We start from the raw sequence: 13505 nt of genomic DNA, 5'->3' as shown, positions 1-13505 counted from the left end.
CCGATTTGAAATTTGACACTCTTTTTGGAAAACATGGACGCTGTGTCCGCCAGAATAAAGAGGAGATCTATGGAGGTGCATTAGTGCCTGTGGAACTGGCAGCGATAGGGAGGATGAAATAAAAATATAACAAAGAAGATCCAGGACTGTTCAGCAGCTGGAATCCTATATCAGACAAAAATGGGATAACTCTCCTCTCCCAAAAGTCCGGAAACTGGTCTCTCTTGTGATGCTACACGTTGCTGTCATCACAATCAAAATGACCTTTTGTTTTAATTAAAATGGTGCATTTTAACTTCACGTTTTCCTGTGAATAAAATATGAGGTAAATATGAGAAAGTGATATAAATAAAATGTTTATTATTTTATTATTATTTTTAATTACACACCTATTTTACACAGTGTCCCAACTTCTTTTGGAATTATGGTTAAAATAATGCCATTTATGTGAATGATTGTAATTATGTGATATGATATTGTGGCATCCCTGGTACAAAGCCGGTGTCAGTAATAGTAGTAATTAACCAGTTTGTTTGATTTTGATCAGAAATGATCAGATGTTCGAGAAAAAAAGGTCAACATCCGAGGTGAATTTGGAAAAGTCTTCATCTAGCTCTTCCTTTATGAAAATATAATGAAGTGTATTAACAATACTTCATAGAGTATGGCATTTCTTCACTGCAGGTTCAGTGTGATTCAGTTAGCTTTAGTAGTGTAACTTTTTTCCCCCCCTGTCTGTCTTCAGTGTAAAGGAGAGGACAGGGTTGGCAGTCGGTCTGGTGGGCTGCATCCGCATGTTAGATGTCAACAACCGGAACCTCAACCTGCAGGAGAACGGGGGCGAAAGTCTGTACGGCAGCGGGGTGGGTGAATGCGGCAACAACCCCTGCCTGCCAAATCCCTGCAAGAATGGCGGTGCTTGCCAGGTGAAGGAGGCCGAGATGTTCCACTGCAAGTGCAGCAAAGGATTCTGGGGTAAGATGCTGAGCAGATTTTCCTAATAGTTATGGACAGTCATGGAGTTCTGAGAAGTTGGTTCCAGTATAAGCGTGGGGAAATAAGTAGAAAATATGCCTTATTCATATGTAATCTTCAAACTTTCCTAACACCTTGTAGTTAAAATTCTGCTAATACATCTCAGTGTTGCCTTCTCCACAGGGATTCACTGTGGTCATGCCTGACTCACAAATCCTAAGTAAGCTTGACAGGCTAATTTGACAGTGTAACTCATGCCCCCAGCAGCAGCGCTGCAAGTCATTTTGTAAACACTATCAAATCTGTGTGTCCAGCACAGAAATGGGAGTTTAAATGTTGACGCAGTGCAAGGAACACGAAAAACTTTGAACTAATTCTCTGTGATTGGCCTTTGGCCTATCTCTCCTTCCACTGTTCCTTTCCTCGTCTTTTTCTCCCTCCAGCAGATGGCAACTAACAAGCAGCTGAGAGAGAGAATATAGTTAAGAGCAGACACCAGCAGGGCCTAGCCAAGCGTGCCCCTCGCTGGTTATACTGCAGCTTACCGCGGAAAGTTTCACACAAGAAGCAATTTAATTGTCAGATCTAACTTTTATGCTCGAATAGTAAAGGATTTCACCCACAAATGGGGGCAGGTTAATGGTTATTGAAACAACCTGTCAGTCGAGGTTTAAGAGCCATTTTCCTTGAATATACAATATGGATCAATAAAGTATTGCGTTGTATTACTGTTGCCTTTATGTTTTTGTTGGTGCTGAGAAGCTTGGGGAGGCATGTAAATCTGAAGAAGCACTGCTGTGACAGAAGTTATGCTAGCAACCCAGTGTACAACAAATGGTGTTAATGAGAATTGGACCGATGCCTGCGCCCTCAGATTGAAGTTAATTTTGTCACGATGTCCATTTAAAAGTGGCCGAGATTGGCTATCTCGAAGGAACAGGACAGATCGCAGAAAGAGAGAAGACAGAACAAATGGGCGGGAAGAGTTGTAGTTAGAGGGAGGGCATGTCAGGACAGCTGGATGAATGCGAGAGGGGAGAGAGTAATAGAGTTAAAAAGACGAGAGAGGAAGAATAGATGTGAAAAAGAGCCATGGTGGCGAGGAGCTAAGAGTGGAGGATAAAATACAGCTTCCAAACGCAGGAGTGAGGAAAACGGGGGAGCCCTGTGAGCTCAGCGTGGATGGGGTTCATTAAAGCACTCGCCTCACCACAGGCTCTGACTGCTAAAGTAATAACGGGTGAATTCAGATGGGCTGTGGCAGAGGGCAAACCCATCATCCACCAGACGCCTGCTAGCCTTTCCCACAGTTGGCGTTGGCCTAGAAACATGGCCGCGTGGCAGGAAGGCTCTCCACTGTTTAATCTGGACGTGTAATATTTCTAAATCCTATTAGAAAATGACCTCTATTACAGAGGAAATCCTCATACACCCGCTTCTCTCTCCTTTTTCTGTCTTCCCCTCGTTTCAAGTGGAATACAAAAGAGTCAGTGGTTGAATACGTTGGCGCTTGTTGCATGTTTCCTTGGTGGTTCCCTTCTGACATTTTTGTGTCTACATCCAGGTCTAACGTGTGCCGACGTCCACGACCCGTGCAGCCCCACCAGGTGCCATCCGTCTTCCCAGTGCCAGGCACAGCCCGAGGGAGGCTACAAATGCGAGTGCCCCATGGGACGTGAAGGAAGACACTGCGAGAACGGTAATCTCTCCCGGACACAACAGAGTTTTAGTCTGGAGTCTGCTGTGTAGCACCCTCCTCCATGCCTATTTTCCCTCTTCTGTGACATTTCCATTCCCGCTGAATCGAAAAAGGAGATCAAATGCAGAAGAAGGGAGGGGGGGGGGGGGGGGGGGGGGTGCAAAAGCCTTCAGGGTGGAAGGGAAAGGGAGGGTTGGTGGCATACAGAACTGAGGTAGATGATTGGCCCCGTCGGGCCATTCACCACATCGACTCTGCTACGCTTGTTAGTGGGTAGGATGCAGCCTCCCTCCCTGCCTTTCTGCCCACAGGTGTTGTGTTCAAACATGTTTGTTGGTACTTAGTTTCACATGGCAGAACCAGGCCGCTGCTGGGAAAAAGACCGGAGCACAGCTCAGCTGCTTTTGAAGTTCATCATTAGCACTTTGGGCGGTGTGGCATTCTGAAGTCTACTCATGTTTATCCCTCCCTTCCTTTGTAGATGTTGTCATGAATGCTTGCAGAAGTTGACTTCTGCAAGTGTGAATTAAAAAGAATATATTCCGATGCAAATCCTGAACAAAAGAGAAACGCGCAACCTTGTAACCCTGGGAATTCGGAAAAAAACCCAGATGGGAATAGCCTCTTTCTCCTTCGCCTCGAGTCCAAGTTAGCAGGTGATTAAAATAAATTGAGGCGAACCAAAATCAATGCCATGTGAGCGGGAGCGTCTCCCATTCCAAAAGGCTATTTTTTTCACACGAATCAATGAGATGACTAATCGCATCAGTCCTTCCTGCCCGCGGTGATTAATGGGAGCGTCAGTCAGCCAGAGTGTCAGCCCCCGAGAGGAGCTCAGAGATAAGGTGGCAGCCAGGCGGACATCCCCTCTGAGGGCTGCACTGAGAACAGTTAAAAAGACAGGTAGCTTAGAGCGCTCTCATCAGAAGCCTGAAGGTGAATTGGTCGTAATATGAAGTGTTTGTATCTTAGCGTGTGCGCGCAGGTTTAGCTGAGCTGTGGCTTCCATTTCAATTCCACCAGGGGTTTGTCAGTGTAGCTCGCTGCTATAATATTCACAGTCAAGGACTTTTCTCAAGGGTGTTCCAGTAGTACTGAATGGCCTACTTTACTCAATGCTTTTACCCTGTCATAGTGTAAATCATTACAATTTAGTGATGGAAGCACAATCATTAGGATTGAGGCAGTACACACACAGACCAAAAAAAGGGGGCTTGTCAGTTACATTAAGCTAGGTCTTTGTGTGAGATTTTCTTTTTTGTGTATTCAAGCTGCTTGTTGCCATTTCATTTTTTGATACTGTGGGTTTATTAGAAGTACTAATTGGGTGTCATTACTCCACCATCAACAAAATTGCCACAGAGCTTGCCACTGACTTAGCAATAGAAGCAACGGCTCGCTAAATGCCGCTTCTGACTTAAAGACCAAAGACCAGCTGTGGAAACTTTAACTTGACGGAAATTTTCTTAGTCGTCAAACTCAGTCACCCACGCATCATGCAGCTTTCCTGGTCATCCAGCCTCTTCCAATGCCTTGCCCTCTGCTCACCTATTGATCGATGTGCTTTCAGTTCGAGCGCTAGGTAAAAAACAAGAAAAACCCTCCAGACTTGCTCTATAGGAAACTACATTCTGAGAAGCTCTTAAAGTGTTCACTTTAGCAAAGGATTCCTTGTTGCGTGCACCAGACTCTTTTTCCGTCTCCTGCGCGGTGCGTGCCGTCATCATCATTAGCAGTCTTCTGCACAATAGCTAATTAGCTTTCTCTTCTATGTCTCCCTTCCCCATCCTGACTAATCCCAGCCAATTACGAGTAAAAGCTTTCTTGCCGGCTACATAGATAGGTATGTGTATATGTGTGAGCATCTAGCGTGGCACATTCCTCTCAGTGATTGTAGCTTTTGCAAGCAACACCATAAACACATACTCCCACAGTGACACTTGAATGATTTTTAATGTCAAGCTACTTGTTAGCGGGATGGCACAGTGCCTGTCCTAATCACTCCAGACAGCCAAAAGACGGGACAGCCAGACGTAGACCCTGTTGCTAAGACATGAATTTGTAAAAAGGCCTGCCAAAATACAATAGCCACATTATTTGATAGGTCCCAGGCTGTGGTGTTAAACTCCGCATGTCTCCAAAGGTCCTTTGTTATACAGTGGCGGGCTGTGTAATCAGTCTGACATAAGGGTTTTTTAATTTATTTAATTTTTTTGTTTGAATTTCCGTCAGGAGAAAGTCTTAATCCCAAAAGCTATAAAAACACAAATCCATCTCTCGCCTTAATGCTGACAGGCTCTTCAAAGATGTACTGACTATCCCTGAATTTCAATTTTGTCAGCAGCAAAAACGACACCTGCGGTTCAATACCGTCTCTTTGTTTTTTTTCCCCCCAGTGGTTGAGAGGCAAGGGGCTTACATGCCACTGTTCAACGGAGACTCTTACCTGGAGCTGAAGGGGCTACATCTGTACGGGCACGATCTGCGGTAAGTCCCATGCCTCAGTGTGAAACCCACATGTATTATTGAACACCGGATACCACGTAGGTCTCACAGACTGAGCTTGTTCTGTGCCTAAAGCCAACACCCTTCTTTAAGCCTGGACTGAACTGACAATGACGGAAACAAGTAATGCTGTCTAAGTGTGAGCATGTAGAACATACAATGTCTTTATATACTGGAGAAACAGTGTTGATGCACCAGACACAGAAAAACATCTAGGAGATGTTTCTAGGAGATCCTCTTAAACTCACGTGTGTGTTTTGCTTCTGTTACATCTGCAGTCAAAAGGTTAGCATGACAGTGGTTTTCATGGCCAACGACTCCAATGGTTTGATCTTTTACAACGGCCAAAAATCAGATGGAAGAGGAGACTTCATCTCACTGTCCTTGAGCGGTGGATTCCTGGAGTTTCGCTACGACCTGGGGAAGGGACCTGCCACCATAAGGTTACCACGACTTGAGAATCTAAGAGGGTTTAAGTTATCAAACAAGAAAACAGAGAAATATAAAACTGTGCATGTGTGTGATTCAGGAGTAAAGAACGGATCCAGCTGAATGTGTGGAACACCATCAACCTGGAGCGCTCCAACCGCAAAGGAGAGATCATGGTGAACAAGAAGGGTGCTGTCCGAGGAGAGGCACCAGTAAGAAAACCGCAACCCACCAAGCTACTGCTAATGGTTATCTTGCTTTTAGCATGGGGCCAGTGCTATCCTTACCCTTATGTCTGCCTGTATTTATATGTGTATATACCCCTCTGTGTGCCTATGCCTCATCTACGCCACATCATGCCCCTATAAGTAGTGTCCAAGTTACTGCTTACCCAGTTTTGCTGATTTTTTTTGTACACAGTCCCAGAGCGTATAGTTTGTTCTAACCTAAAGTATGCAGCTATCTCCAGAAATCCAGCAATGCAAGAGGGAGAGCTGTAAATATAGAAGGGGCAGTCTTAATTTTGTAATACTTCTTCAAGCTTCCTGATTTTCTAGAGATAAAAGTTAGCATTACCTACCAAATTCAAAAAGCAGCCTTTTCTGCTGGTATACTGTCAGTTTCATAAATCCAGCCTTTGAGGGTGCTGCCTAGGGAGGTGGAGGCAGATCAAGGAGATAGCAGCAGCGAGAGAGTGCGTAATGAAAATTTTAAACCCGGCGACTAGACTAATAAAGCAGGTACATGGTTCCAAATGAAGGCGATCTAATAGTTTGATAAGTCTGCAAGTCATCCAATTATATTAAACAGTGTAATTTGTGACTGTGAACATGCACTCTGTCAACTCCATCAACTTCCTCTAAGATGCAACACTGCTTTTTTCTTTTTTTCCCCTCTCTCTCGCTGCTCAGTCACCCCTCCTCTGCCTCCCCATCGTCCGTATGGTAATTGTGTTTTACTCCAGCAACGGAGGCAGAAAATCTTATTAAAGAAAGAGAGCAAGGGAAAAGCGAAGATGAGTGGGGGGCTGGTAGGACGCAAGGGATGAGCTGAGACTAGTTATGGAGCTCATTGCAGAGACCCTATCCAGTATTGCTCTAAGCTAATTCTCTCCCACTTCAGCGCTAAGAACCAGGAAGGCGTTACAATACGCTTTGCTCAGAGAAACCTATATCATATCAAAGGTGGTCGCACACAGGAACATATATGGATGCATATAGCATGTTCATTTCAAAGTCTGTTCAGGCTGCTGACGTAATGAACTACAAACTTTCAAAGGTTCGGATAACAGAAATAATAATCTACTTCACCTCATATTGAATGGCTGTGGTCTATAAATGAGGTTGGGTTAAGTGGCACTATTCATAGACTCTCATCCATGAAGTGTTTTTTTTTTTTCCTCCTTTTCATCTTTTGCTAATGGCATCGTATGTTTCATGCACGGCCTTCTTAGACTTACTGTCTTATTTGCATTCATGTTCTCTAGTGTAAATACGCACTTGCACAGCTTTGTGGTTTCATGTGTGTGTATGTATATAATGCAAAGGTGTGCTGTCCACATTTTATATTCTTGTTTAACGTGTCTGTCTCACATGTCAGTGCTTCACAGCGGCTTTTTTTTTTTAATACTCTTGCAGGTGCGTGTGTTATAGTACGTGTGTGCTTTGTGAGCTTTTGCATTTGCCTAGATCTGCATGCTCCTTTGTGCACAGACACTTTCTAGTTACCCTAATAACTCTCTTCCTCCCTATTTTCTTTCCTTCTCTATGATGTGCTGTCTGGAAATAAGAAATCACGCAAGGTAATTAGACAAGTCCCAGTCACACCTCAGCCCCGCATTTTGTTTGAGCCACCTCGCTGTGTCCTCTTACCCTCATCTCTTCATGCAACAACTGCACAGACCAAAAAAAGGGTACTTCTGCAGAGCTGCAGGCAGCTTTAAAGGTGCCAGTTCTGTAGAACAACTTTGCCATTTTCATAAGCTCATAAACGCACACACAGCACCAAAGAGGAGATGCTCCTAAAGAACAAGGTTTGGCTTTCACCTCGGTCCATCTGCTGTGGGGGTGGGAAGGTGGTAAGAAGGAAAAGAAGCAGCCATCTTTGCGATGGCCATTGTTTTTAGCAACAAAGAAACGTCTTCATTAGTCTGCCGTAGGCGGGGATATCACGCCAGTGCCGCGTGCCTGTCGGAAAGTGAGAGCGAAGACATGGGAGGCGAGGAGGATATATACCGTAGGAGACGGTGAGGTGCTAAGCCAAGCCTGGCTGTTCTTTTGTCATCTGCTCTCACTTTTATGCACAAGAACAATCCTCCATAATATCATGAACTCGCTCACTCTTTTACCCATTACGACACAAGTCTCACTGAACATCACTGAGCAAGAATCACCCCATGGAACCAGCCATCCTCTTTCAACAGGTGGTTATTATTACCTGGAAGAGGGGGAAAACTTAGAACATGATCTACCATTCCATTGCATGCAGTTTCACTTAGCGTCATAGAAGTGTAGCTTGACATAGATAGTGAGTACTTAAATTCCAGAGTATCACTCTATGAAGGGGTAAGATCTCAGGGAAGGTGCAGTATGTTTCTGTAACTCTATCTGCAGAGTAGATGGGTGTTGTAGAGCAGTAATGTCTGCATACAGAGCCTGAGGTGGCCATCTTTGCCCTACAGTTTGGTGACAACTTTTGGCAAAGCCTAGAGGCAACAGCCACAACTGGGTCCAGCCGCTTTGGCCAAAGTCTCTGCTCTATCTCAGCTGGAAGCGGCTCAAGGTGCAGCGACACAGCCCCGGGCTTCAGCCAAGCACCACAGCCTCCCGCACTCCAAATCCCATCCTAAATAAAAGCCAGCCTGATGCCAGCTTGCCTGCACAAAGCTAGTTTATTTGGCCCCTTCCATCATTTTTACAACAATTAACTCCACTTTAACCCTCTGGCAATTACTGCCCTACATAAAATAAAGATCATTAATTCCTTCCTTCTGAAGTGGGCCAGTTCTCCCATGCAAAAGTAGCAAAGAGGCACCTTGCTAATGCAAAGCAATTGTTCCAAAGGTTTGGTGGAAAGAATCGAATTTCATAGCCGCCTGCTGCACAAATGAATTGCAATTAATGTGTCTCCACACTCAACCGTTTGAAAGGTCGGTGCTTATAATCAGCCATTCATTAGAGATGTCTGTAAAGAACCATCCATATCTCCAGCCCAGCCTGCTTCTGATTTTCCTTTGTAGTCTCTTTTTATGTCGCACAGATAGAGGATAATTGACCACTCTCTCTGAGAGACACAGAAATCAATTATGTTGTAATGTATCAAGTGTATTGGCGTGGAAGGAAGGCAAGGAAGTTCAGTTAAAGCCTCTGCTGGCTTTAGTATTAAATCTTTTTTTATGGGACATTTGTGACATGTCTGTAAATGTGGTATGTGTATTAATCTCAGTCTTTATATCTTGGGTAAAAGGATGCAATTTATTTCCTGGCTCCCTTGACTGCGGTAAAAGTATAAACCAATATGTTCTGAATAGGAAACTCTTGAGAAAAGTTGATGATGGGTTATGGGAAAGAGTCAATAAAGACATACAGAGGTAGATGTAGAGCTATTTTTGCGAGGTGCATCGCTGGCTCATCAGCTGAAACGTGTCTGTGTCCTTTCTCATCAGAACCAGCACGTAGATCTTAACCTGAAAGAGTCTCTTTTTGTTGGTGGAGCTCCCGATTACAGCCGACTAGCAAGAGCCGCTGCACTTACGGAAGGCTTCAAGGGAACAGTCCAGCAGGTAAATTTATACATGTCTCTTTGTAAACGAATTAATGTGTCATTAACTCATATTTTCGATTCTATGTTATTTTAATGACCTTAGACATACAGCAGCAAAGTCCAGCGATAAGTTACTCGCTGTACTGCTATAAGCCCTCGCATTAGTAATTTTCCATTATGAGCTCACTCTGTGACGGACAGTGGCTGTGCTCATTTGGATTAGTGCACACTAATAATAGAATGCACATTTTTGAAGTCTTTCCATTTTGCTATTCTCAGATCTTTCCCTGACAACTTTCCAGTTTTTTTTTCTTCCTCCACTTTCCAGCAAAAATCTCATCTCAGAGTGCCAAAAATAACTTGGTAGAACAAAGGCTGGATGTTACTGTTTGCGCAAAGTTGTCATTAGTTATCCTCTCCAAACTTTCCCTTGACAGTTTCGAGCAAATCAAAAGCTAAATGTGGCGTTTGTCTTGCTTGGCCTGTAGGGAATAATTAATTATGAGGAAGTATTCCGAGTCTGGTGTACTGTTTAACACGCGTGTTGTAATTTTCGGAGGCAATTTTCGGTCTGCAGCAGCAGGGGATTCGTCTTCAGAGGTGCGTGTTAAATTGAATCTACAGCCTCACTGTACGCATTTATTTACTTGTAGGATGTGTCGCCATAATTAGATTTAAGGATGGTTCGGCAGAAAACACAAAACCCTTCATGGATGTGTTCCTTTGGATAACAATCAAGAGTGGTAAATGATAATCTTCAAGTGGTGTGCTAAGGAGGCGAGAATTTAATCAGATAATTTTAATACCTTAAACGACTTATCAGAGGTAATAGGCATACGAGCATGACAAGAATTATATTGTAAATGCAGCACTTCAAAGAAAGGTCACTAAGACTATTACATAAATGCATGTCTTCAAAAATAGTAAATGAGGAGTGTTTATAAGATTTTGTTGATTTGTCTCCAAACGCATGCACACACACACACACACACACACACACACGCACGCACGCGCACACACACACACACTGCTATAAAGCTAGCCCCACTGAACTATGTAGCATGTATTTACTGCACATTATGTCCAGTATGCTCTGTTCTTTATTGAAGGTCAACACAAAGACAAACAGTGAAATCTCAGTGAAATAACTGATCGAATACAGAAGACACCTGCGTACAAGAGCTGTGTTTTTTTTAATATATATATATATATAAGACAACACAATCCTGTTTGGTGTGAAATGGGTGTGGCCTAGTCAGAAAAGGATGATATCCTATATTTCTTTGCTCCAAACAGGATTCAACAACATCTGGAGAAAAAAATATCTTAATATATTTTTAGATTTTGTTTTTGCCTGGTTACTAATAAGTAAAGGGCTGTCAAACATAAGGCCCGGGGGCCAGTATCAATCCGTCAAAGATTGACAAAAAATCTGTCCCACAGAATATCTTTGGAAAATGTGAAGGAGCACATTTTAACTGTGTGGACATTCACATTACACCAGTAAATAAGTAAGAGATTAACAATTAGACTACAGAAATTATGATTTTTACATTGAAAAAAACAAGAAAGAAAAGAAAAAAGACATTCTCTAATTAACAAATATTTTCCATTTTTTTATTACAAGACTTTCTGTGCATTGAGCTGACAGACTTTTTTCTCTATTTTTACAGATTTATTTACTACAGTTTAAGCCAAAATTAGCAAAATCAACATGTAGAAAAGCTGTATTGATGAAATTGCACTACTTTTTGTTATATTAAAATATCTCAGGAGTCTCACTGGTCCGGCCCGCTTAGGATCAAAGATCAAAGATGGCCCACGATGTAGAATGAGTTTGACATCCCTGGTTAAGTACAATCAAACCACTGAGTCATCGTGATGTTTTCCACATTTTTATTTTGCTGCTTATTTAATAATTGATATTTGATTTTAGTGATGTACTATCTCAGAAATCCCAAATATGACTCTCCACTGTGGCTCAGATCCAATTTATTTCCTCCCGGTGCCTTTTGAAATATGCGGCCACTAGCGAGAACGTCGCTAGTTGCCGAGATGCATGCTTTTTGTTTCGTAAACGTCTTCGAAGCCAGACTGAGGTAACACCTGCTGTTAACGCCCTGTGTGCACTGCTTCTAGATCACTCTGATGGGTACGCCCATCCTCAGGGAGGAGAATGCCTTGCGCTCCAGCAGCGTAGCCATGTTCCAGAATCACCCCTGCTCCAGGGAGCCCTGTCACAACGGTGGCCGCTGCAAACCTCAGCTGGACACTTACAACTGCGAATGCCTCAGCGGCTTCTCAGGGCAGCACTGCCAGAACAGTGAGTACCGCTGCCATCTTTTGTCATCTGTCCTAACACATACATTACATTTGGCTTTATCCTAATCCGAGTGAATGAACCAGAGAAAATCTCAGTTCTTAAACACATTTCCTACCCCTACTTTAAGGACCAGTGTGATTTCTCTTTGTGTAAGCCAGTGGCTAACAATACTTGCTGGGTTGAGATCACCTTATCATGTTTTTGCGCGGCTTCAGTGAATCACTGTAACCGTACAAATTGTTCTATTTCCTCATCCAAGATGATCTGGTTTTACTCCAGAAGCATAGCATTTTGGGCTGCTTTTAAAGCATAGTATGAGTGGCACTGAAATCAGTGATGCTTCATGTAACACTGCTTGTTCTTGGCTTGCCTCTATAGAAGGTAAAATATGAGTCTCAATTTTTTCTGCTCATAAGACCTTTATTTCCATTGTGCTCTGCCATTGCGAGGTAATAATGCCAATATTAGACATGTGATGTCTCTTTTATGTCACTCTCATTATGTATTGATCTCAAACTAACGCGGCACTTACGAAAATGATGAACTGTGTCAACTGAATATTTATGAAAGGAAGGGGTTGCGCATTCCTTTCATCATCTTCGTGATACTCTGCCAGACGTGCGCTCGTTCGGGGCCAATCTGTCTTACATACTCAGTCGTTGCTTTTGCCATTAACCTTGGGCGTGTGGCCAACGCACCAATCCACCTACCCCATGCTCACACTTCATTGCCTTCGGCTCTGATAACTGAATCTTTATTGATTGGTGCGATCTCATCCTCTCATCATTCCTCGCCCCGCCCCTGTCCTTCACAGCCATCCACGAGAAGTCTGCTGGCGAGACCGAGGCCATCGCCTTTGACGGACGGACGTTCATCGAGTACCACAACGCTGTTACCAGGAGGTAAGAAAGACTACAGTCCGTTCAGCATCATCCACCATCTCTGCTGTAGAAGCTATTAGCCAAATAACCCCTCTTTTCTCCATCTTCTCCCGTGGTAAGCTGTGATGACAGTGTTGATGATATCATCAGCGCTGGGGCTAATAGCTCATCGTTCTGTCTGTGGCAAGTCCCGCTACGCTTTTGACAGGATTTCACTAATTAGCGAGACAGTTAACAATCACAGTGTTGCCCAGAGCATGCTCGGTTCGCCCTGTGGTCTACCCCGTAGCTCGCACTGATGCTGAACAGTAAGCACACACATGATTAAACTTCTCATCCTATTTTGATGTGGTCATCATGTGTGGATGACCGTTTTTCATCAAGCTTTCAAAGATGTGTTGGCTTCAATTTTAACTCCCCGTAATGGGGAAAGAAAGCCGATGACGTAGTTGGAAAATGATTTCTGGGGCTGTTGTATAAAAAAAACACAAAAAAAACAGCAATGCACTCACTTCAGGCAACTGATGAGACATTTTTAGTCTTCCATCCATCTACAAGGTTGGCAAGAGAGCGCCTCCAGGTTGGAATAAACAAAAATGTTTATGTGACGAGCCTGAAACGACGTCAAGCATACGGCTCTATATCTTCGACTCGCAGCTCCTCACACAAACACTCACACAAAACCGGGTTACGGTGTGCAGATCATCATGCTGCCGTGGACGCTCATACCTCACACTCACTCAGAAACAACTGGCTGGAGAATCACATATCCGTGTGTGCCTTTTGATGTGTCTTTGCTGCTTGTTGATGGCGTTAGCATTCCAGTTGTTCGTCCTCTGTCCTTGACCTCCCTTGTCTTTGTCCACATGTGTCTTTGTTTCATGTGAATGTCCTTCACTGTCTTTCCTTTTCACTCAAGCCAACTGACCAA

At 43.6% G+C, this 13505-nt stretch overlaps 1 protein-coding gene across 2 annotated transcripts in view; it reads left to right on the top strand.

Annotated features, from left to right (window-relative positions):
• agrn (agrin) overlaps positions 1-13505 on the top strand; it is a 276576-nt gene that overhangs the window by 249445 nt on the left and 13626 nt on the right. For both annotated transcript variants that reach the window (XM_085393643.1, XM_085393644.1), the window contains 8 exons: positions 746-975; positions 2540-2674; positions 5071-5161; positions 5458-5622; positions 5709-5820; positions 9273-9389; positions 11510-11693; positions 12508-12595. In XM_085393643.1, coding sequence (XP_085249769.1) covers positions 746-975; positions 2540-2674; positions 5071-5161; positions 5458-5622; positions 5709-5820; positions 9273-9389; positions 11510-11693; positions 12508-12595 — 1122 coding nt within the window. The remainder of the gene's footprint in view (positions 1-745; positions 976-2539; positions 2675-5070; positions 5162-5457; positions 5623-5708; positions 5821-9272; positions 9390-11509; positions 11694-12507; positions 12596-13505) is intronic.

The sequence above is a fragment of the Rhamphochromis longiceps genome, linkage group LG20, assembly GCF_057381845.1.
Source record: "Rhamphochromis longiceps isolate RC_006_pf linkage group LG20, R_longiceps_female_GT1.1, whole genome shotgun sequence".
Classification (NCBI taxonomy): Eukaryota; Metazoa; Chordata; class Actinopteri; order Cichliformes; family Cichlidae; genus Rhamphochromis; species Rhamphochromis longiceps.
Note: the sequence above shows the minus strand (reverse complement) of the source record. Positions and strands in the feature narration are given on the sequence as shown.